Source organism: Ictalurus punctatus, chromosome 12, assembly GCF_001660625.3.
Source record: "Ictalurus punctatus breed USDA103 chromosome 12, Coco_2.0, whole genome shotgun sequence".
Taxonomy (NCBI): Eukaryota; Metazoa; Chordata; class Actinopteri; order Siluriformes; family Ictaluridae; genus Ictalurus; species Ictalurus punctatus.
This window is the reverse complement of record NC_030427.2, coordinates 32,144,643-32,171,169: the sequence shown is the minus strand read 5'-3', so window position 1 is coordinate 32,171,169 and position 26,527 is coordinate 32,144,643. Positions and strand designations below refer to the sequence as shown.

Below are 26,527 nucleotides of genomic sequence, written 5' to 3'. Positions count from 1 at the left end.
AATAATAATAATAAACCATAAAGATCTCTAATGCTGTATTTCATTAAAAAATTAATGAGATGACATGCAAAAGATATTCTAAATCTTTTTAAATATAAATACAGTTCGTTATGATTTTCAAAAATCTACTTGTTATTTTGTTATTTTAAAGTCATATGTTTGTGATGATGAATTGTCAAAAAGTGTTATTTCTATCAAAAACTCCTTTTCACTGCAATTGTCTTGCTCCACGAGTTTTGTTTGACATTGATATTTTGTCTGTTATATATGTGTGTCTATATTTCCTATACGCATATTTTAATTATATATGGTAAATATAGTTTTTAATTTTACAGCAAATTATTAATAAGTTTCAGTTTCAGGTGGTGTAGTGGTTAATATTTTTTGAAAATGTTGAGTTTGTGCTTGAGAACCGATTCGTGGGATTCGATGAAGAAAAAGGAGTTCAAAAGAACCGATTCTTTTGTGAATCAGTCGATGAGCGGGTGTCATGGCCGGTCAGGTGAAGACTCTGGTCGGTGCTAAATGGTTAGCCGAAGCGCTGAAAAACAAGCGCGTGGGACCAAGTTTGCGGGTTCTGGACGCCTCGTGGTACTTACCGAAACTAAAACGGGATGCGCGTGAGGAGTTCGCGCAGCGTCACATCCCGGGCGCGTCGTTCTTCGACATAGACGAGTGCTGCGACAGGTCGTCCCCGTATGATCACATGCTGCCCGGGGAGGACGAGTTCGCCGACTACGTGGGAAATCTGGGCGTCGGGAACGACACGCACGTGGTCGTGTACGACTGCAGCGACTTCGGCTCGTTCGCGGCGCCGCGCGTGTGGTGGATGTTCCGCTTCTTCGGTCACCGGTCCGTGTCGGTGCTGAACGGCGGGATGAAGAACTGGCTGCACGAGGGCCGCCCGGTCACAGACCTGCTCTCCGCACCGGAGCGCGCGCAGTTCAGGGCCGAGAGGAACGCGGCGTGGGTGAAAACGTACGAAGACGTCCTGCAGAACCTCACCAACCGGAAGTTCCAGCTGGTAGACGCGAGAGTGGAAGGACGCTTCCGGGGGCTCGAGCCTGAACCGCGAGAAGGTAAACACTGTAGTGTCACGCGCTGTTCTTTAATACCTGCGTTCAACTAACAGTAAAGTCTTGTTTTATTACAAATACGGTTTTGATTACAGATGAAACTTTAATCACATTTTTCTTATTAGATAGATGATCTTTGGATGGACAGATAGATGATATGTTAGATAGATAGATACATAGATACATAGATAGGTAGGTGATATTTTGCTAGATGGACAGACTGATTGATTAATAGATAGATGGGTAGGTGATATGATCTATAGATAAATAGATGATCTTTAGATAGAGAGACAGGCCGATTAATAGAGAGATGGAGATATGGGTAGATCATATGGTGAGGGAAGGACTGCTATAACCCGAGTGAGAACAGACACTGTTTTTCTGACATTCCACAACATTACATGTAACTATAAAAGGCTCTTTAATAAATGAAAATGGAATCACATCACCATGTCATTGACTATTTTCCTCTTAACACTTTATTCCTGAACCTTTACCCCCCCCCCCCCCCCCCCCCCCATCTCAGGCACGGAACCCGGTCACATCCCGGGCAGCATCAACATGCCCTTCCCTTCTTTCATGGATTCTTCAGGACTGGAGCGTCCGGTGGAGGAGCTAAAGGAGATGTTCCGAAATGCAAGCGTCGACCTTCAGAAGCCCTTCTGGGTGACGTGTGGGTCGGGGGTCACGGCCTGCCACATCGTGCTCGCAGCACACCTGTGTGGACACCCGGACGTGTACCTGTACGATGGCTCGTGGTCCGAGTGGTTCTCCAGGGCGGCGCCGGAGCACGTCATCTCTGAAGGGAAAGGAAAAAAGCAGTGAGAGACAAAACAATGAATATTTCAGGTTGGGTTTTAGATCAGAAAGGTGGAGCACAGATGTGAAAATGCACTCTAAAATGTTCTAATCAGTGCCTTATGTATTGCTTTCACCTAATTAGCTATTGGACCATGTTTATAATCCACAGTAATGACAGGAAGTGAACGCTTGTATAGAAGAACATAAATGGTTAAACTTAGCATTACAGATTGTAAACGTGTGCACTACATTTATGTCCTTCTGTAAAATCCAGTAATATACTGAATGTAATTAAAACGCTTAAGGACCCCCGTATTTCACAAACTGAGTTCACTACATACTGAATGGTTTAAAATACTACACCTGAGTAAACTGTAGCTTTGCTAATGTGCTAAGAATCTTCTGTTGTTAAATTTGACTTTAAACAACAAGACAAAACCATTTTCTTAGTATCATTTGTATAATACTAGCAGCAATAATAATAATAATAATAACTTTAATTTGGTAACACAAACCTGTTCTTTTCCTGTGTTCAAGCAAATAAAGAGAAAAATTATACATACACACTGTTTACCTTCTCATATCCAAAACACTGTGTGTATGTGATAATATGAATCTTCTACATAATATCATGAGTGAATATACTGTATGTGAAAGTGCATAAAGGCACAGAAGAAATAGAACCAGCTGAACTGAAATGTGAGTTCGCCCTAAAAAAACCCCTTACGTATCTGATAACACCACCGAATCATTTAAAGCCAGATATTTTAAAATGAACGCCCCCTCGACCTCTCTCCGTCTTTGGTAGCCTATAAAGACCAGTCACATCCTCATTTACATCATCAACATGCCCTTCCATTCCTTCATGGATACTCTGGAGCGTCCACTGGAAGAGCTGATGGAGATCTTCTGGGCTTCTTATTTACGAAAAAGAAAATGGTTATTCTCAACACAAGTTTAAAACAATGAATACAGTTCTAGTGCTTCAGGAAGTTAAAACATATATTTATTCATTCATTATAGCCGTTTCTGATGCAGTGATTCGTCTTGTATGTTGGTTAGAAAGAATAAAGAACCTAAGAAAACTTTACATAACTAATGATGATTACTGACAGAGATTCTCCTGATGTCTGCTGCTCTCGAGACTGTGTGCCATTCTCAGTGTCTCCAGTCTATCTTTACAAACCATCTACACAAAGGCAGAAATGAAAGATTTAATCTCCAAAATCAGCCGCATCAGCATTGTGTCCTAAACTGCATAAAAGTTATAAATGTCAAGAATATCGTTATACTGTGCATATATAAATATATATGCTGTTTTTTAAAATGGTCGTCAAGATTAAATTTTTAAGACCTGAATGTTCACAATTTTCTTAAATGAACACATTGTAAAATTTCAATTATTTTTTATCCTTGTTTACACGTAAAAAAAAACCCAACATGTTTATATCACTAGTAAGTAAAGTAAAAAACTAGTTATTAAGTAAAAAAAACATCTAAATGATCTGGATATGTTTGTTCTAAATAATTTAAGCATAATTTATGTCATTTTTGACATTGATCAATGATTTAAGGTCCATCTCTGGACTCTTATTAATCAAATCTCACCACATGCATCTTCACAGGGAGAAGAAGAGTAGAGTTTAGTACCTTTATTTCTCAGAATGTAGAGTTATGTACAATCTGAACATTTTAATAGGTACCGCTCATCATGCTATTTACAGCTGCATTTATTTTACTGTCAGTTCCTGTGAACATTTTTTTATTTTACTATGTAGGTGTGTGAGTGTGTGTGTACCAATCTAGGAGGTGTGATCTGAGGATGATATCCACTGACCAATTAGAGCACAGGACATAAAACAAGGTTCCAGTAACTTCTACTATGAATAACACTGATAACCAGAATGCAAGTGTTTGATAGACAGACACTTTAACAGTACTAGTGCACTTCATCTCGTGTACTCCAACTACTAATGTATGTCTCCAAGCTCTAAACTGTCGTGGAAATTAGACAACACTCGCAGACTCGTCCTCTGAATGTAAAAAGGTTTATTACAGAAAGATGGTTAATACAGGATAGAATAAAGCAGGACAGAATAATGAGAGCGCTCTGAAGACCTTGTACTAAACCACTACTATATATATATATATGAAACGCAGAGCATGACATCATTCTGTGTACCGATAAGAAGCAGTTTGAGGCAGTTCAAGCAGGCTTCGTTTTAGGATCTTGGAAGATGTTTAGATGAACCTTGAGCAGAAGAACATGTTTGTGTCTCTGTAAGCAGATAAACATTCTGTACAGATCTCAGTGACATGACATGGCCTTCTTAGGTGTTATCCTCACATGAGAATGAAACAGAACAAGAACAAAACTATTACAAAGTAAAAATTAGTAATTTCCCTCACATAACACACTTAGGAGAACGCTTGTAGGGATGAATCTGGATGGCCGGATAAATTTTGGACTAGAACAGAAAGTGTGTATTTAAAGAGAGAGATCAAGTGATTAATTCTTGGTATCTGTCAGAGTCAGATGTGGAAGAAATCTGGTTGGTTATTACCTGTTTACCTGTACAATGGTGTGTACCTGGCACACATGATATGGTGTGTTAAGATGACTCCAGGCAGTAACTTCTGTGTAATAAATGTAGAGGTGTAGTGCAGAAAGTTTCCTCAGAAATAATACGACAAACTCTATCATTACATGATTCACACTCTGACCAACAGAGCGGCTTCCTGGAGCTGGGACACTGCCTGCTTGCCAACATTTTCCCTGGTAACAAACACACACACACACACACACACACACACACACACACACACACACACACACACACACACACACACACACAACTGCATTTTTGCACATCATTGCAATTTTAACATTTTTTGATTCCCAAAAGAGCACCACATTTAAAGAGACCAACTTGTTTTGTTTTTGCCTTAGACCCACCCACATTAATTGTCGACACGCCCCTTTTTCATATCAATAACATGCACACCGTTTTAATACTTAATTTCAAAACTTGGCTATTGGTCTGTGTTTTTATTCTGGTACAGATCGTGCTGCAGACAGCCAGTAGAGGGAGACACACACACACACACACACACACATACACACCCCTTCACTTTTCAACTGTATGGTTCTTAGCAGTCTGTGATTTTCATGCACACAGTATAACACACTGATAACACACACCTGATAGAGGAACTCAGTTTTCTCTCATATCCAGCTCATGGCATGACGTTAGACAGATGTGTGTTTGTTCTTCTCCTCAGGACCTCCTGTGCCGTGGTCATCTCTGACTAAAGACTCGTACGTCCCTCCCCCGCTGTCCTCTGTCCCTCCCGATTCACAGCTCTGGCACGGATGCTGGATTGATGACGTGGGTTTTTCTTGGTTCTGTGTCTCAAAACTGGAACTCAGCACTACGTGACATAAATTAATTTGATCTGAATTACTTTATTTATGTCGTTATATATTTCTGTTCACACACTTCTGCAGGGTTCCACCAGGGAGCGCTGTTGTACTACATGTTGACATAACACATCACCTGTGTGTTGCATTTATACTGGACCACAGTATTTTTATAGGAATTACTAGAAATGTTCACACCTTCACACATTATAACATGATGATGTTTTACAGTATTCAGTGTTGTGTTTAGAGCAATATGCTCAGACAGAGAGACAAATTGTTTACTGTGGACTAAACCTTATCTACATCATACTCCTTAGAATGAGATCAATATGAACGATGGTGATGTTTAGACACACACTGACACACGCAGCCGCATATGGGGAGCATTCCTGATTTTTTCTTCTCTGCAGGGAGATGGACGGAGAGAAACTTCATAAACCGGAAGCTGCTAAAGGCTCTGAGAGAAATGGGACAGAAGAACATGGCTAAATGAGTCAGCCATGTCAGACACAGTCATCACATCAACACCATCCTCCATTAGCTGCTCTCAAATAAAGCCACGGTCTTTGCAGTAAAAGTGCTGAAGTAACATAATAGTGACTATATTGAGCTAGGGCGTAACCATAGTATGGACATTGGGGGTCCAAGCTCCCCCCCAACATCCAAAGTTTGATACTGAAAATTAGCATATTTAGAACATAGTTTTAGGATTACAGTTACCGTTTAAATTCACGTGATTTCTAAGTGATAGAAGCTCCCACAGCATGGGGAAATTGTAGGGTGCTGTAGACAGATGTATTCTCTGCTCCATAACCCACCATGAAACCTACCACACCAAGCAGAGGCGAGCGAAGATGTGTGCAGGCAAACCACACACGCTAACATTTAAACACGCAATTACGACATTTAAACCAACTCAGAAAGGATGGCTACCTATGAAACTAAATTCAACACTATATATGTTGTAAATACAATTTCCCCACGGATGCTTCCAAGCAGTGCTGTGCTGCCTGCATTGTGACCAGGTAACATTATTTTCCCAGAAGAGCAATGACTGACTCAGATGATCATTTTAATTTGATATGAACTGAATATTCTGTTTGTGTAACTGGTGTCATTTATTATGTTAATGTCATCATGCTGTTTAGATTGCTATGTAATAAGTGTACAAAGTGTACAACAATATATAGTGGTAACCTGAAACGTTAGCTATGTAAAGGGTCCTGGAATTTTCTTTTCTTAATTCTAAAGACAAAGTGCCATAACTAGTTCTGAATGGAGAACTACAATATGGCCACAACACAGACGTTAGTTCCATATCTATTCAATTCAATTCAATTTTATTTGTTTAGCGCTTTTTACAATAGACATTGTCTCAAAGCAGCTTTACAGAAATATCAACACGGTATACAGATATTAAAGGTGTGAATTTATCCCAACTGAACAAGCCACTGAGTGGTGATGGTGGCAAGGAAAAACTCCCTAAGATGTTTTAAGAGAAAGAAACCTTGAGAGGAACCCGACTCAGAAGGGAACCCATTCTCATCTGGGTCACAACAGATAATGTGAAAAAGTTCATTATTGACTTAAATGAAGTCTGTATAGCCTTAGGAGCAGCCGTAGTCCCAGCAGTCTGGAATTGGAGACCATTCAGAGGCAGAAAGGATCTGGATCACTAGTATCTCCATAAAAAAGATACTCTCATTGCCAAGCTAGCACATCTCAGTATTATGCTGATCTTTATATTTGTAAAATCACTTAGTTGTCCTTAGCCCAAATGTATTGTAAAGGAACGAAATGCTTTGCAACTTTCCTCACTTTCACTCGCATTTATAACAGTCTGTCACAGCGTGAGGGTTCATAGTGAACTCGGCGGGAGGATCTGCAAGTGAGTGTAATGTCAATGGTCAAAAACTGGAAATACTTCGTGAGTGTGCAAATATCAACAGTTCATTGACGTTCTTAAGAACAAACCAAGCCATGGTATGATGCCTTCTACACTGAGCTAAGTTTACCTACTATTTAGGAATCTAGTTACTTACTGTCTGAAAAAAGCTCATATGTTCTGCTGCACTTTTCTATGCTTGGCTGCTGTCTCCATTTCTTACAGACTGAGCTGATAAAATATATCAACAAACTTGCGTTGAGTATGGGCGCAACCAAGTGTACAATTGGGACACACACACACACCTATTTTCCTTAACAAACGGGAAATATATTAAAAAGGAATAGACATAAGTAAATAGAATAGATGAAGAAAAGACAGATCCGTTGGGAGGGTTCATTAAAGGGGGACATATAGAAAATATTTTGTACTGTGTATTGGGTTTGATTGGTATTTCCTCAACATTGGGGGGGGGGGGGGGGGGGGGGGGGGGCACGACCCCACCAAAGAACACGTGGTTACGCCCTTGATATTGAGCAGTAAAAGTAACAGAATAGTGACTATATTGAGCAGTAAAAGTGCTGAAGTAACAGAATAGTGACTATAAAGGGACATAAAATAAATATGAAAATATAACTCGTCGCATGTTTTTCTTTTTTACATTATCACTAGCACCATCACATCTTTTTTTGAAGGTGGAGTAAGCAAAATGAGATGCAGGTCCCAGAATCTCAAAATAATCTACACCTTAAGAATTCCTAAAATTAAGATCTGATGTTTAAATAACTCTTGCATACCTTAAGATATCTCACAAGATGGCTGGTTGCTTGAACTGAACTGACCTTGGATGTTTTTTTCTGGCCTCTTGAGGTTGGAGCGAGCAGATGCAGCAGCAAAAGGATTGAGGACATATCGCTGTCCCATCCTAAAGATATCACAAAATAATTAAATGACCTCTCTTTAATTATTTTTTAAAGACTGGAATATTTTTAAAATACAAAACAGTTTATACTGACCGTTGTAGTCCTCAGGTTCAGGTTCAGTTCCTGACAGCAGCTTGCCCATATTCTTAAGAGTCTTACAGTCTGCAATGATTTTTGGCTTGAAAAATATTGACCACTTTGCCAGGTACTCCTGAGACACTTCGTCACCAAACATCATGGAGACATCCTGGTCGATCCATAAAAAAGATTTATACAGGTTTAAACATAATGGACATGAATGGATGAAAGGTCAAATACTAAAAATTAAGATCTGCTGTGTTATTTATGCATACATATTGGGATATAAAACATTAGAACGTTGAATTTCTCAGTTTGGACCGGCCTGTTGGTGTTATGGTGATCATTGAACAAGTCCTTTCTCTACTGTACCAGTGAACTCATTTAATAACTACAGAGAAGGTAATTTCTTTTTCAAAACTACTTCCAAAGCTAAAGATTTTCTTACCAATCCAGGTACATCAAGGAAACGAGGGAAAAAATTCAGGACTGAAGATGATGTATCCTCACCGACCATCTTCTGTCGATACTGGAAAGTCGCGCTCCTCTTTGACCACAGATTCATCAGTAGAATGTTATATTGTAGATATCGCTGAGGATAGCGGAGTCAGTACAGAGGAGGATGCTTGATCGGAACATCCAGATCTACAAAATCGCAGACAGAATAAAATCAATTTAAATGTATATATATTTATCAGTAACAAAAGCATTTCAACAAATACTTGAACAGATACTTAAAAAAGATATTTTAGACAACACACTATATGCCTCTTAGTTTACACTGCCTGTGATACCTCATGAAACCCCTGCCTTTTCCCATGCCCTGACATCCTTACCCATTACTGGTAAAGGGACCTTGAAGGTCAAGACACCTGACTTGACAAGTTCATCAAAGACATCTCCATCCACCTCTGTTCCTGACACATCAGTGACTGAGAGCTGGCCCTCACTGAAACTGTCTGGCTGCAGACTAAACTTGTCTGTTACTAGGAGAATAAAAAGTACAGTGCATTGTGATAATACAATATTAAATAGGCATGGAGATGATTTTTGTTTGCTGAAAGAACCATTTATGTAATTCATATGCTAACACTATAACACTCGCAAACTCTTTATTTAGAGAATCTGTAATATTGCACTACAGTGATAACAGCATTAAATGCAAAAATATTCCCATAAATAAACTACAAACCTTCTTGAAGGAACTTCTCAAATTGACTTCAGACTTCACAGACTTCAGTCTGTGGAACTTTAATATATTTCTGCACTCCTCCTCTCTCCACTTTCGCCAGCATTTCCTGTAAAAGGATATAGAATAACTATTTGTTAATCCAGCCAGGCCAACACAGTCCAATTAGGAGCCAGTTATAATACCTCTCTAAAACAAGACATTGTTACACAAAAGTGCATTGTGCATTGTGAAATCATGTCAAAACATGCAATAAACACGTCAGCAAATTTGGCACATTTTCTGCCTGTCAAGTAGATTATTCCTTGCTTATGAAAAATGAGACGAAAATTGATCATTTGAGGACAGTCGCATTCATTTCTCAGTTGGTTTGGCTGTAATTCCTGCACCTCTATAGTTAAAACATTGTTCATTTCGGAGGCGGGCGGACGTGCTCTTTGTACACTAGAGCAACTCTCTCTGGACTGCAGTAACATTACCGCCACCGACCTTTGTGAATGAGTCCTTAAAATTTACGTTACTAACTTCAAATTAACTACCCACACATGTCTGATCATCCGAATTTAATTTTGATATGCCCAGTCCTCATATCAGGAGCTTTGCTTCCATGCAGCTAACACGTGCACAGTAAAATCCCTAGTGTTGAATTAACACCCAGAGTGTTCATTTGTGTCCAATGGACTTATATAAACACTGTAGGGTGTAAATTCAACACACTGGGTGTTAAAGGTTCTTGTCTAACTTTAGCTAATTAGCTAGCTAATTTTAGCTGTTCTCTTATTCAAAAGACTGTTAACACAACAAGAAGAAACAAATGATAGCTAACGTTAGCTTGCCAGACACTTAATTAGCAGCTAATTTGTCGGTTCTAGCTTTACTGTTGCTCTTCCTTGCAGTGACTATAAACATCATACCAAAATATAAATACGTATTTTCACCTGTATATAACAATAGCACACGTTGGGTCATCTAATAAACTGTTACCGACATAATGTGCAAAGTTTTCTTCCCCCAAATATCCTTCCTTCCACCTGCTGTGCATTCCATGAGAGTTAAGGGAGGGGTCTATTAACCCAACTCCCGCCAGAAAGACTGACAAATCAGCGAACAGTCTGATCTATGTCAGTCACACCTAATGGTGCGGTCTACCATAGTGGTGACACTATCAGAGTTGATTTCTAGAAAACAGTTATAATACTCCATTTTGACACCAACTCTTTCATGGTTCAATGTGAAATCTAACAGTGTAGACCACATACAGTTAGATCAACTCCAAGTAGAGTTAGATTGACTCTCTGTTCAACAACACCAAAAATTTAACTCTGTTCAATTTGCTGTGCATCTTCTATACAGCTTATCCTTTTCAGGGTCATGGGGAAACCTGGAGCCTATCCCAGGGAACATGGGGCACAAGGCAAGGTATATCCTGGACAGGGTGCCAATCCATCACAGGGCACAATCACATATACATTAATAGTGACTATATTGAGAAGTAAAAGTGCTGAAGTAACAGAATAGTGAATATATTGAGAAGTAAAAGTGAGAAATAACAGAATAGTGAATATATTGATAAGTAAAAGTGAGAAGTAACAGAATAATGACTATATTGAGAAGTAAAAGTGAGAAGTAACAGAATAATGACTATATTGAGAAGTAAAAGTGCTGAAGTAACAGAATAGTGACTATATTGAGAAGTAAAAGTGCTGAAGTAACAGAATAGTGACTATATTGAGAAGTAAAAGTGCTGAAGTAACAGAATAGTGACTATATTGAGCAGTAAAAGTGCTGAAGTAACAGAATAGTGACTATATTGAGCAGTAAAAGTGCTGAAGTAACAGAATTGTGACTATATTGAGAAGTAAAAGTGCTGAAGTAACCGAATAGTGACTATATTGAGAAGTAAAAGTGCTGAAGTAACAGAATAGTGACTATACTGAGCAGTAAAAGTGCTGAAGTAACAGAATAGTGACTATATTGAGAAGTAAAAGTGCTGAAGTAACAGAATAGTGACTATACTGAGAAGTAAAAGTGCTGAAGTAACAGAATAGTGAATATATTGAGAAGTAAAAGTGAGAAGTAACAGAATAGTGACTATATTAAGAAGTAAAAGTGCTGAAGTAACCGAATAGTGACTATACTGAGCAGTAAAAGTGCTGAAGTAACCAAAATAGTGACTATATTGAGCAGTAAAAGTGCTGAAGTAACAGAATAGTGACAATATTGAGCAGTAAAAGTGCTGAAGTAACAGAATAGTGACTATATTGAGAAGTAAAAGTGCTGAAGTAACCGAATAGTGACTATACTGAGCAGTAAAAGTGCTGAAGTAACAGAATAGTGACTATATTGAGAAGTAAAAGTGCTGAAGTAACAGAATAGTGACTATATTGAGAAGTAAAAGTGCTGAAGTAACAGAATATTGACTATATTGAGAAGTAAAAGTGCTGAAGTAACCAAATAGTGACTATATTGAGAAGTAAAAGTGCTGAAGTAACAGAATAGTGAATATATTGAGAAGTAAAAGTGAGAAGTAACAGAATAGTGACTATATTGAGAAGTAAAATTGCTGAAGTACCAGAATAGTGACTATATTGAGCAGTAAAAGTGCTGAAGTAACCGAATAGTGACTATACTGAGCAGTAAAAGTGCTGAAGTAACCAAAATAGTGACTATATTGAGCAGTAAAAGTGCTGAAGTAACAGAATAGTGACTATATTGAGCAGTAAAAGTGCTGACGTAACAGAATAGTGACTATATTGAGAAGTAAAAGTGCTGAAGTAACAGAATAGTGACTATATTGAGAAGTAAAAGTGCTGAAGTAACAGAATATTGACTATATTGAGAAGTAAAAGTGCTGAAGTAACCAAATAGTGACTATTTGAGAAGTAAAAGTGCTGAAGTAACAGAATAGTGAATATATTGAGAAGTAAAAGTGAGAAGTAACAGAATAGTGACTATATTGAGAAGTAAAATTGCTGAAGTAACCGAATAGTGACTATACTGAGCAGTAAAAGTGCTGAAGTAACCAAATAGTGACTATATTGAGAAGTAAAAGTGCTGAAGTAACCAAATAGTGACTATATTGAGAAGTAAAAGTGCTGAAGTAACAGAATAGTGACTATATTGAGAAGTAAAAGTGCTGAAGTAACAGAATAGTGACTATATTGAGCAGTAAAAGTGCTGAAGTAACAGAATAGTGACTATATTGAGAAGTAAAAGTGCTGAAGTAACCGAATAGTGACTATATTGAGAAGTAAAAGTGCTGAAGTAACAGAATAGTGACTATATTGAGAAGTAAAAGTGCTGAAGTAACAGAATAGTGACTATATTGAGCAGTAAAAGTGCTGAAGTAACAGAATAGTGACTATATTGAGAAGTAAAAGTGAGAAATAACAGAATAGTGACTATATTGAGCAGTAAACTGTAAAACAACAAAATGACTCTTTTATTGTAAACAACACAAATTCTGTCAGATACATTGTGGTGCAGTTTTATTATAAAATCAACTGGTAGATTGTTTCAGGAGGTAAAAGAAACGGTGTTAGTTATTTGGTGTTTTTCTTTTGGTCATGTACATTTTTTTTTATTGATTTTTGAAGTAAACACACCAAGTACAGCCATTAACATTCTCCTGTAAATGTTAGTGCACATGTTATTTTATATTTGATTAACTCGAGAAATAGAAAAAAAAAAAAATACTAATTGTGTCATGTGCAAAAGTTTGGACACTCTGCCAGTTCTAAAGTCTCATAACACAATTGACGTGATAGAGTTTAAGGTTTGAGTATTTTAGAAACTGCTCATCTCCTGGGATTTAGACACACAACAAAGACTCTAGAGTTTACACAGAAGTAATGTTCTTAGTAATGTTGTTTATGATAACTAGCTAGGTCTAGCTACCATTAATCTATTATTAATCTAGCGAAGAAAACAATAAGGAAGTTGCCTAAGTAAAATAATTTTACTTTGGATTAGGAGCGAGTATGCGAGCGGTCAGATATGAAGTGTGCAGGATCAGCAAAGACCTTAAGCAGTAGTTCCACATCATCATCACTCCACACACATCAATAGATATGGCTTGTGTTATCCTTATCAAAACCGTTATTAGATTAAAAAAAAAAAAACAGCTGCCATAAATCACACAATATATACATTTTCTTGCAGTTTCACAAGTGCAACCTTCAGGGGAAAACAACTAAGGAAAAACATCAAGCACTACATCATACATCAGTGACAAATGCCAGATGTGCAGGGTACAACATTTTCTTTCAGTTTCAGTTTCTCTGAAAGTGCAGCTTTTCCTTTTTTTTTTTTTTTTTTTTTTTTTTTTTAACAGATATGATATCCTTTACAACGAAGATTGGGCTCAGCTGGTTTAAATTAGTAATATTATTAACATTCTCCGTATCTAACTAGGCTTAATCTAGCTCAAGAAAACAACAAGAAAGTTGCCCAAGCAAGAGGACTTTGCATTGGTGGGGTGTGAGTGAGTGAGTAATCACATATGTAGTGTGCTGTCTCTTCTGCGCCAGCACGGTAGTCGAGGAAGGAGCGATTTTATTACCTTGTGCACCGGCTGTCGGTCTGTCACGACAGTACACATTAAACGATCATGCTTTTTCTAATGATGTAGATACACAAAACAAAATCCCCCACACAATAACACATGTATACCCAATATTAACCATGTGATACTCTTTTTCTTACATTAGACATATTTCACCTAAACCATCCTTAAGCTTCAAATAAGACAATATCACAAAAAGTAATTTCAGAAAACAAACATTCTCTTATACCACAAAAAGGTATAAATTGTGTGAGATTTATATTGAGAGAAACATGTTTTCACAACAGTCTCATTAACATAAAACATTTGTTGGGGTCCCCCACAGTACACAAAACCCTCACCCCCTGGAAAGGAAGTACACAACCCAAACATACAGTACAGGTGCCAAAATGAGCCACTGATACAGTCGAAAGTGTTACCCCACACCTCTGGACATAAATTTTGATTGACAGTTTGACAGAAAGAGTATGATATAACTACTTCCCTATTACCATTTTATTGCAATATTCAACCTCCTGCTATTTGGTCGAAGGTACAGGAGCATCTGTGCCAACACCAGCAGACTCCACAAAAGTTTCTTCCCTGAGGCAGTCAGATTATTCAACACCCTGCTGCTTCCCGACACTCACCTAGGCTAACCAAACACCTATCCCAGTAACTCTCATACCACTGCACATGCACTAACCCAGTAAGACCCAGCAGTACTACACATGGCACTTCATATACAACGCCCTCCACTAATATTTTCACCCTTGGAAAATATGAGCAAAGAAGGCTGTTAAAAATTGTCTTTATTGTTTAGCATTTTGATCGTTTGTTCAAAGAATTCACAAAAATACTCTACTCTTATGGATATTAAACAATTGCAAAAGACAATACAGGTTTACATAAAAAATATATCTGTTCAATATAGGTGTGCCACAATTATTGGCACCCTTTTAGTCAGTACTTTTTGCAAGATCCCTTTGCCAAGATAACAGCTCTGAGTCTTCTCCCATAATGCCTGATGAGCTTGGAGAATACATTGATGGAAGAAATCGTATTATGCTGTAGATTTTAAAAAATGTCTTGTTTAACTCCTGTAACCCAATGTTTGAACTGTCTGTAACATTTTGTCCTTTTAGCAGTTTCCTCATTTGAGAGAGCGACTCAGTGGAAAACAACTCTCTCTATATATTAGCCTTTTAGACTTTTGCTAACTGGACAGACTAGGAATGATTACTTCAACAAGTAAACCTATCACGCATAGGGACCTAATTTTACAATTGTTAGAGGCGTTGTTACTGCAGTTTTGCACTTGCGGTCTGTAAATGTGAGGCTCACAAGGGCAAATGTGTTTGCTGATGAGGAAGCGAAACGGGTGCCTCTTCATTATGTGTCTTTTTTTTTTTTTTTTACAAAACATACTCATGAAACAATTAACCTTTCCTCAAATTGAGGAAGTCCATATGAATGCCCTCCTCAAGAAAATATGTTGTGGAACAAAGATAATTGCACACTTCAGGAGAATGTTTGGTATGAGTCTGATAAGAAACCTGTTTTACCTAAAGTACTCTTTCCTTATACTGCAGAATTGAGCTATGGAGTAACTCATGTCTGAAGAGGAGGGGTGGTACAAAAGATAAACAAGCATTTCTATACTATAGGATTCACCACCCTATTCAAAAATTTCATAGAACTGGCAAGCCAAGATGACCAAGCTACCCTTGACAGCTTAATCACCATTTGCCTAGGAAAAGCTTTAACAGAATCATGTAGATGTGCTGAAGGGAAAATAGTTAATATCTATGTAGTATGTCTATTTCTATACATAAAATTCATCACAAAAATGCATGTTGAGTTTGCCATATGACGCATACAGAAGTCTGGCCACACTGTTACTACAGGCTGACTCGGGGCAACAGAATCAGTGATAAAAATGTCAGATTTACTTCCCACTCCAAAAATGAGTGGACAATACTTATACACTATCAGTGCTTCTGGGAACACCGTGAGGGAATGCTATACAGTCCCTGTGATGATCCAAACAGAAACAGGAAAATGTCTTAAACATACCTTTCTGTTATTCAGGTTCTGTCTGGTAAATTTACTGAGGCAAGACTTGATGTGCCGGCTCAGCATAATTCTGACATGTTCAGATACAGGACTAAGAAAAGAACAGTGTGAGAAAGTCAGTATGGAAAGGCTCTGGGCTAACATATATGTGCCCCTGTATGTGAACGACTGGCAGATCACCCTGTATGTGTTTGCCTAACCACTGAATTTGTGCTAGACTCAGAACAAAAGAAAAGAGGAAACAAAGTAAAATAGATGAAGGCAGAAGACTTAAATTGCACCACTATTGTCAGTAAAGGACCAAGTCTAGATCTTGAAAAATGGCAGTTTCTAGGAAGTTGTCAGAAAGAAAGATTGCTTGTTACACTGACATATTGGTCAGAAGAAATATGCAACGTAGGTTTTAAACTCTCAGAATTTCTGTCAAAGCTGTTTATTGCCCAAATTCATCACTATATAGTTCACTAGGTAAAGCAAAAGGGTTACAATGAAAAGATTTGGGCTCATGGCTAAAGGAATGCCATCAAACGTCCTAGACTAGACCTCTCACTCAGACTGTGGGGGAGAGAATCAAGTGCCTGGCCTCTGTACTGCTGAAGGAGCATGGAGGGAAAATGAGACCAGTAGAGTATTCCTTATCCAAATTAGACTAAGTGGCTGCAGGGTTACCAAAATGTCTGTGTGCCTAAGCAGCAGCAGAAGAAGCAGTGTTAGCCTCCAGAGATTTAGTAGGCTATCAAGATGTGATCCCCCTAGAACTTCACACCATATCAAACATTTTACTGGAACAGAAAACCTCTCACCTCTCAGCAACTAGGTGGCTAAGATACCTCTCATTGTTACTGGAAATGCCTAATATTACTATAAAAAATGTACTGTATTAAAGCCTGCAACTTTTATCCCAACAGTAGAGGATGGCGATTCACATAACTGTGCATTGGGAATAACTGAAGTATGCAGTCCTAGGTACAGGAGCATTCATGCCAACACCAGCAGACTCCACAAAAGTTTCTTCCTTGAGGCAGTCAGATTATTCAACACCCTGCTGCTTCCCGACACTCACCTAGGCTAACCAAACACCTATCCCAGTAACTCTCATACCACTGCACATGCACTAACCCAGTAAGACCCAGTAGTACTACACATGGCACTTCATATACAACGCCCTCCACTAATATTTTCACCCTTGGAAAATATGAGCAAAGAAGGCTGTTAAAAATTGTCTTTATTGTTTAGCATTTTGATCGTTTGTTCAAAGAATTCACAAAAATACTCTACTCTTATGGATATTAAACAATTGCAAAAGACAATACAGGTTTACATAAAAAATATATCTGTTCAATATAGGTGTGCCACAATTATTGGCACCCTTTTAGTCAGTACTTTTTGCAAGATCCCTTTGCCAAGATAACAGCTCTGAGTCTTCTCCTATAATGCCTGATGAGCGTGGAGAATACATTGATGGAAGAAATCGTATTATGCTGTAGATTTTAAAAAATGTCTTGTTTAACTCTTGTAATCCAATGTTTGAACTGTCTGTAACATTTTGTCCTTTTAGCAGTTTCCTCATTTGAGAGAGCGACTCAGTGGAAAACAACTCTCTCTATATATTAGCCTTTTAGACTTTTGCTAACTGGACAGACTAGGAATGATTACTTCAACAAGTAAACCTATCACGCATAGGGACCTAATTTTACAATTGTTAGAGGCATTGTTACTGCAGTTTTGCACTTGCGGTCTGTAAATGTGAGGCTCACAAGGGCAAATGTGTTTGCTGATGAGGAAGCGAAACGGGTGCCTCTTCATTATGTGTCTTTTTTTTTTTTTTTTTTTTTACAAAACATACTCATGAAACAATTAACCTTTCCTCAAATTGAGGAAGTCCATATGAATGCCCTCCTCAAGAAAATATGTTGTGGAACAAAGATAATTGCACACTTCAGGAGAATGTTTGGTATGAGTCTGATAAGAAACCTGTTTTACCTAAAGTACTCTTTCCTTATACTGCAGAATTGAGCTATGGAGTAACTCATGTCTGAAGAGGAGGGGTGGTACAAAAGATAAACAAGCATTTCTATACTATAGGATTCACCACCCTATTCAAAAATTTCATAGAACTGGCAAGCCAAGATGACCAAGCTACCCTTGACAGCTTAATCACCATTTGCCTAGGAAAAGCTTTAACAGAATCATGTAGATGTGCTGAAGGGAAAATAGTTAATATCTATGTAGTATGTCTATTTCTATACATAAAATTCATCACAAAAATGCATGTTGAGTTTGCCATATGACGCATACAGAAGTCTGGCCACACTGTTACTACAGGCTGACTTGGGGCAACAGAATCAGTGATAAAAATGTCAGATTTAGTTCCCACTCCAAAAATGAGTGGACAATACTTATACACAATCAGTGCTTCTGGGAACACCGTGAGGGAATGCTATACAGTCCCTGTGATGATCCAAACAGAAACAGGAAAATGTCTTAAACATACCTTTCTGTTATTCAGGTTCTGTCTGGTAAATTTACTGAGGCAAGACTTGATGTGCCGGCTCAGCATAATTCTGACATGTTCAGATACAGGACTAAGAAAAGAACAGTGTGAGAAAGTCAGTATGGAAAGGCTCTGGGCTAGCATATATGTGCCCCTGTATGTGAACGAGTGGCAGATCACCCTGGATGTGGTTGCCTAACCACTGAATTTGTGCTAGACTCAGACCAAAAGAAAACAGGAAACAAAGTAAAATACATGAAGGCAGAAGACTTAAATTGCACCACTATTGTCAGTAAAGGACCAAGTCTAGATCTTAAAAAATGGCAGTTTCTAGGAAGTTGTCAGAAAGAAAGATTGCTTGTGACACTGACATATTGGTCAGAAGAAATATGCAACGTAGGTTTTAAACTCTCAGAATTTCTGTCAAAGCTGTTTATTGCCCAAATTCATCACTATATAGTTCACTAGGTAAAGCAAAAGGGTTACAATGAAAAGATTTGGGCTCATGGGTAAAGGAATGCCAACAAACGTCCTAGACTAGACCTCTCACTCAGACTGTGGGGGAGAGAATCAAGTGCCTGGCCTCTGTACTGCTGAAGGAGCATGGAGGGAAAATGAGACCAGTAGAGTATTCCTCATCCAAATTAGACTAAGTGGCTGCAGGGTTAACAAAATGTCTGTGTGCCTAAGCAGCAGCAGAAGAAGCAGTGTTAGCCTCCAGAGATTTAGTAGGCTATCACGATGTGATCCCCCTAGAACTTCACACCATATCAAACATTTTACTGGAACAGAAAACCTCTCACCTCTCAGCAACTAGGTGGCTAAGATACCTCTCATTGTTACTGGAAATGCGTAATATTACTATAAAAAATGTACTGTATTAAAGCCTGCAACTTTTATCCCAACAGTAGAGGATGGCGATTCACATAACTGTGTGTTGGGAATAACTGAAGTATGCAGTCCTAGGTACAGGAGCATTCATGCCAACACCAGCAGACTCCACAAAAGTTTCTTCCCTGAGGCAGTCAGATTATTCAACACCCTGCTGCTTCCCGACACTCACCTAGGCTAACCAAACACCTATCCCAGTAACTCTCATACCACTGCACATGCACTAACCCAGTAAGACCCAGCAGTACTACACATGGCACTTCATATACAACGCCCTCCACTAATATTTTCACCCTTGGAAAATATGAGCAAAGAAGGCTGTTAAAAATTGTCTTTATTGTTTAGCATTTTGATCGTTTGTTCAAAGAATTCACAAAAATACTCTACTCTTATGGATATTAAACAATTGCAAAAGACAATACAGGTTTACATAAAAAATATATCTGTTCAATATAGGTGTGCCACAATTATTGGCACCCTTTTAGTCAGTACTTTTTGCAAGATCCCTTTGCCAAGATAACAGCTCTGAGTCTTCTCCTATAATGCCTGATGAGCTTGGAGAATACATTGATGGAAGAAATCGTATTATGCTGTAGATTTTAAAAAATGTCTTGTTTAACTCTTGTAATCCAATGTTTGAACTGTCTGTAACATTTTGTCCTTTTAGCAGTTTCCTCATTTGAGAGAGCGACTCAGTGGAAAACAACTCTCTCTATATATTAGCCTTTTAGACTTTTGCTAACTGGACAGACTAGGAATGATTACTTCAACAAGTAAACCTATCACGCATAGGGACCTAATTTTACAATTGTTAGAGGCATTGTTACTGCAGTTTTGCACTTGCGGTCTGTAAATGTGAGGCTCACAAGGGCAAATGTGTTTGCTGATGAGGAAGCGAAACGGGTGCCTCTTCATTATGTGTCTTTTTTTTTTTTTTTTTTTTTTTTACAAAACATACTCATGAAACAATTAACCTTTCCTCAAATTGAGGAAGTCCATATGAATGCCCTCCTCAAGAAAATATGTTGTGGAACAAAGATAATTGCACACTTCAGGAGAATGTTTGGTATGAATCTGATAAGAAACCTGTTTTACCTAAAGTACTCTTTCCTTATACTGCAGAATTGAGCTATGGAGTAACTCATGTCTGAAGAGGAGGGGTGGTGAAAGAGATAAACAAGCATTTCTATACTATAGGATTCACCACCCTATTCAAAAATTTCATAGAACTGGCAAGCCAAGATGACCAAGCTACCCTTGACACCTAAATCACCATTTTCCTAGGAAAAGCATTAACAGAATCATGTAGATGTGCTGAAGGGAAAATAGTTAATATCTATGTAGTATGTCTATTTCTATACATAAAATTCATCACAAAAATGCATGTTGAGTTTGCCATATGACGCATACAGAAGTCTGGCCACACTGTTACTACAGGCTGACTCGGGGCAACAGAATCAGTGATAAAAATGTCAGATTTACTTCCCACTCCAAAAATGAGTGGACAATACTTATACACTATCAGTGCTTCTGGGAACACCGTGAGGGAATGCTATACAGTCCCTGTGATGATCCAAACAGAAACAGGAAAATGTCTTAAACATACCTTTCTGTTATTCAGGTTCTGTCTGGTAAATTTACTGAGGCAAGACTTGATGTGCCGGCTCAGCATAATTCTGACATGTTCAGATACAGGACTAAGAAAAGAACAGTGTGAGAAAGTCAGTATGGAAAGGCTCTGGGCTAACATATATGTGCCCCTGTATGTGAACGACTGGCAGATCACCCTGTATGTGTTTGCCTAACCACTGAATTTGTGCTAGACTCAGAACAAAAGAAAAGAGGAAACAAAGTAAAATAGATGAAGGCAGAAGACTTAAATTGCACCACTATTGTCAGTAAAGGACCAAGTCTAGATCTTGAAAAATGGCAGTTTATAGGAAGTTGTCAGAAAGAAAGATTGCTTGTGACACTGACATATTGGTCAGAAGAAATATGCAACGTAGGTTTTAAACTCTCAGAATTTCTGTCAAAGCTGTTTATTGCCCAAATTCATCACTATATAGTTCACTAGGTAAAGCAAAAGGGTTACAATGAAAAGATTTGGGCTCATGGCTAAAGGAATGCCAACAAACGTCCTAGACTAGACCTCTCACTCAGACTGTGGGGGAGAGAATCAAGTGCCTGGCCTCTGTACTGCTGAAGGAGCATGGAGGGAAAATGAGACCAGTAGAGTATTCCTTATCCAAATTAGACTAAGTGGCTGCAGGGTTAACAAAATGTCTGTGTGCCTAAGCAGCAGCAGAAGAAGCAGTGTTAGCCTCCAGAGATTTAGTAGGCTATCACGATGTGATCCCCCTAGAACTTCACACCATATCAAACATTTTACTGGAACAGAAAACCTCTCACCTCTCAGCAACTAGGTGGCTAAGATACCTCTCATTGTTACTGGAAATGCCTAATATTACTATAAAAAATGTACTGTATTAAAGCCTGCAACTTTTATCCCAACAGTAGAGGATGGCGATTCACATAACTGTGTGTTGGGAATAACTGAAGTATGCAGTCCTAGGTACAGGAGCATTCATGCCAACACCAGCAGACTCCACAAAAGTTTCTTCCCTGAGGCAGTCAGATTATTCAACACCCTGCTGCTTCCCGACACTCACCTAGGCTAACCAAACACCTATCCCAGTAACTCTCATACCACTGCACATGCACTAACCCAGTAAGACCCAGTAGTACTACACATGGCACTTCATATACAACGCCCTCCACTAATATTTTCACCCTTGGAAAATATGTGCAAAGAAGGCTGTTAAAAATTGTCTTTATTGTTTAGCATTTTGATCGTTTGTTCAAAGAATTCACAAAAATACTCTACTCTTATGGATATTAAACAATTGCAAAAGACAATACAGGTTTACATAAAAAATATATCTGTTCAATATAGGTGTGCCACAATTATTGGCACCCTTTTAGTCAGTACTTTTTGCAAGATCCCTTTGCCAAGATAACAGCTCTGAGTCTTCTCCTATAATGCCTGATGAGCTTGGAGAATACATTGATGGAAGAAATCGTATTATGCTGTAGATTTTAAAAAATGTCTTGTTTAACTCTTGTAATCCAATGTTTGAACTGTCTGTAACATTTTGTCCTTTTAGCAGTTTCCTCATTTGAGAGAGCGACTCAGTGGAAAACAACTCTCTCTATATATTAGCCTTTTAGACTTTTGCTAACTGGACAGACTAGGAATGATTACTTCAACAAGTAAACCTATCACGCATAGGGACCTAATTTTACAATTGTTAGAGGCATTGTTACTGCAGTTTTGCACTTGCGGTCTGTAAATGTGAGGCTCACAAGGGCAAATGTGTTTGCTGATGAGGAAGCGAAACGGGTGCCTCTTCATTATGTGTCTTTTTTTTTTTTTTTACAAAACATACTCATGAAACAATTAACCTTTCCTCAAATTGAGGAAGTCCATATGAATGCCCTCCTCAAGAAAATATGTTGTGGAACAAAGATAATTGCACACTTCAGGAGAATGTTTGGTATGAGTCTGATAAGAAACCTGTTTTACCTAAAGTACTCTTTCCTTATACTGCAGAATTGAGCTATGGAGTAACTCATGTCTGAAGAGGAGGGGTGGTACAAAAGATAAACAAGCATTTCTATACTATAGGATTCACCACCCTATTCAAAAATTTCATAGAACTGGCAAGCCAAGATGACCAAGCTACCCTTGACACCTAAATCACCATTTTCCTAGGAAAAGCTTTAACAGAATCATGTAGATGTGCTGAAGGGAAAATAGTTAATATCTATGTAGTATGTCTATTTCTATACATAAAATTCATCACAAAAATGCATGTTGAGTTTGCCATATGACGCATACAGAAGTCTGGCCACACTGTTACTACAGGCTGACTCGGGGCAACAGAATCAGTGATAAAAATGTCAGATTTACTTCCCACTCCAAAAATGAGTGGACAATACTTATACACTATCAGTGCTTCTGGGAACACCGTGAGGGAATGCTATACAGTCCCTGTGATGATCCAAACAGAAACAGGAAAATGTCTTAAACATACCTTTCTGTTATTCAGGTTCTGTCTGGTAAATTTACTGAGGCAAGACTTGATGTGCCGGCTCAGCATAATTCTGACATGTTCAGATACAGGACTAAGAAAAGAACAGTGTGAGAAAGTCAGTATGGAAAGGCTCTGGGCTAACATATATGTGCCCCTGTATGTGAACGACTGGCAGATCACCCTGTATGTGTTTGCCTAACCACTGAATTTGTGCTAGACTCAGACCAAAAGAAAACAGGAAACAAAGTAAAATACATGAAGGCAGAAGACTTAAATTGCACCACTATTGTCAGTAAAGGACCAAGTCTAGATCTTGAAAAATGGCAGTTTATAGGAAGTTGTCAGAAAGAAAGATTGCTTGTGACACTGACATATTGGTCAGAAGAAATATGCAACGTAGGTTTTAAACTCTCAGAATTTCTGTCAAAGCTGTTTATTGCCCAAATTCATCACTATATAGTTCACTAGGTAAAGCAAAAGGGTTACAATGAAAAGATTTGGGCTCATGGCTAAAGGAATGCCAACAAACGTCCTAGACTAGACCTCTCACTCAGACTGTGGGGGAGAGAATCAAGTGCCTGGCCTCTGTACTGCTGAAGGAGCATGGAGGGAAAATGAGACCAGTAGAGTATTCCTTATCCAAATTAGACTAAGTGGCTGCAGGGTTAACAAAATGTCTGTGTGCCTAAGCAGCAGCAGAAGAAGCAGTGTTAGCCTCCAGAGATTTAGTAGGCTATCACGATGTGATCCCCCTAGAACTTCACACCATATCAAACATTTTACTGGAACAGAAAACCTCTCACCTCTCAGCAACTAGGTGGCTAAGATACCTCTCATTGTTACTGGAAATGCCTAATATTACTATAAAAAATGTACTGTATTAAAGCCTGCAACTTTTATCCCAACAGTAGAGGATGGCGATTCACATAACTGTGTGTTGGGAATAACTGAAGTATGCAGTCCTAGGTACAGGAGCATTCATGCCAACACCAGCAGACTCCACAAAAGTTTCTTCCCTGAGGCAGTCAGATTATTCAACACCCTGCTGCTTCCCGACACTCACCTAGGCTAACCAAACACCTATCCCAGTAACTCTCATACCACTGCACATGCACTAACCCAGTAAGACCCAGCAGTACTACACATGGCACTTCATATACAACGCCCTCCACTAATATTTTCACCCTTGGAAAATATGAGCAAAGAAGGCTGTTAAAAATTGTCTTTATTGTTTAGCATTTTGATCGTTTGTTCAAAGAATTCACAAAAATACTCTACTCTTATGGATATTAAACAATTGCAAAAGACAATACAGGTTTACATAAAAAATATATCTGTTCAATATAGGTGTGCCACAATTATTGGCACCCTTTTAGTCAGTACTTTTTGCAAGATCCCTTTGCCAAGATAACAGCTCTGAGTCTTCTCCTATAATGCCTGATGAGCTTGGAGAATACATTGATGGAAGAAATCGTATTATGCTGTAGATTTTAAAAAATGTCTTGTTTAACTCTTGTAATCCAATGTTTGAACTGTCTGTAACATTTTGTCCTTTTAGCAGTTTCCTCATTTGAGAGAGCGACTCAGTGGAAAACAACTCTCTCTATATATTAGCCTTTTAGACTTTTGCTAACTGGACAGACTAGGAATGATTACTTCAACAAGTAAACCTATCACGCATAGGGACCTAATTTTACAATTGTTAGAGGCATTGTTACTGCAGTTTTGCACTTGCGGTCTGTAAATGTGAGGCTCACAAGGGCAAATGTGTTTGCTGATGAGGAAGCGAAACGGGTGCCTCTTCATTATGTGTCTTTTTTTTTTTTTTTTTTTTTACAAAACATACTCATGAAACAATTAACCTTTCCTCAAATTGAGGAAGTCCATATGAATGCCCTCCTCAAGAAAATATGTTGTGGAACAAAGATAATTGCACACTTCAGGAGAATGTTTGGTATGAGTCTGATAAGAAACCTGTTTTACCTAAAGTACTCTTTCCTTATACTGCAGAATTGAGCTATGGAGTAACTCATGTCTGAAGAGGAGGGGTGGTACAAAAGATAAACAAGCATTTCTATACTATAGGATTCACCACCCTATTCAAAAATTTCATAGAACTGGCAAGCCAAGATGACCAAGCTACCCTTGACACCTAAATCACCATTTTCCTAGGAAAAGCTTTAACAGAATCATGTAGATGTGCTGAAGGGAAAATAGTTAATATCTATGTAGTATGTCTATTTCTATACATAAAATTCATCACAAAAATGCATGTTGAGTTTGCCATATGACGCATACAGAAGTCTGGCCACACTGTTACTACAGGCTGACTCGGGGCAACAGAATCAGTGATAAAAATGTCAGATTTACTTCCCACTCCAAAAATGAGTGGACAATACTTATACACTATCAGTGCTTCTGGGAAGACCGTGAGGGAATGCTATACAGTCCCTGTGATGATCCAAACAGAAACAGGAAAATGTCTTAAACATACCTTTCTGTTATTCAGGTTCTGTCTGGTAAATTTACTGAGGCAAGACTTGATGTGCCGGCTCAGCATAATTCTGACATGTTCAGATACAGGACTAAGAAAAGAACAGTGTGAGAAAGTCAGTATGGAAAGGCTCTGGGCTAACATATATGTGCCCCTGTATGTGAACGACTGGCAGATCACCCTGTATGTGTTTGCCTAACCACTGAATTTGTGCTAGACTCAGACCAAAAGAAAACAGGAAACAAAGTAAAATACATGAAGGCAGAAGACTTAAATTGCACCACTATTGTCAGTAAAGGACCAAGTCTAGATCTTGAAAAATGGCAGTTTCTAGGAAGTTGTCAGAAAGAAAGATTGCTTGTGACACTGACATATTGGTCAGAAGAAATATGCAACGTAGGTTTTAAACTCTCAGAATTTCTGTCAAAGCTGTTTATTGCCCAAATTCATCACTATATAGTTCACTAGGTAAAGCAAAAGGGTTACAATGAAAAGATTTGGGCTCATGGGTAAAGGAATGCCAACAAACGTCCTAGACTAGACCTCTCACTCAGACTGT

General features: G+C 38.4%; 2 protein-coding genes across 3 annotated transcripts in view; both read left to right on the top strand.

Moving 5' to 3' along the window:
* Positions 1-473: 473 nt before the first annotated feature.
* Positions 474-26,527, top strand: part of mpst (mercaptopyruvate sulfurtransferase) — a 92,507-nt gene continuing 66,453 nt past the window's right edge. Inside the window, exons 1-2 of one of the 2 annotated variants that reach the window (XM_017481964.3) lie at positions 474-1,079; positions 1,603-2,439. In XM_017481964.3, coding sequence (XP_017337453.1) covers positions 491-1,079; positions 1,603-1,901 — 888 coding nt within the window. In that variant the 5' untranslated portion in view covers positions 474-490 and the 3' untranslated portion in view covers positions 1,902-2,439. Of the gene's footprint in view, positions 1,080-1,602; positions 2,440-26,527 lie in introns of those variants that run through there. The other variant, XM_053683965.1, reaches the window with a different exon arrangement.
* LOC108272980 (uncharacterized) overlaps positions 1,031-26,527 on the top strand; it is a 68,501-nt gene continuing 43,004 nt past the window's right edge. Inside the window, exon 1 of the mRNA XM_017481893.3 lies at positions 1,031-1,079. The gene's annotated coding sequence lies outside the window, so the exon portion shown is untranslated. The remainder of the gene's footprint in view (positions 1,080-26,527) is intronic.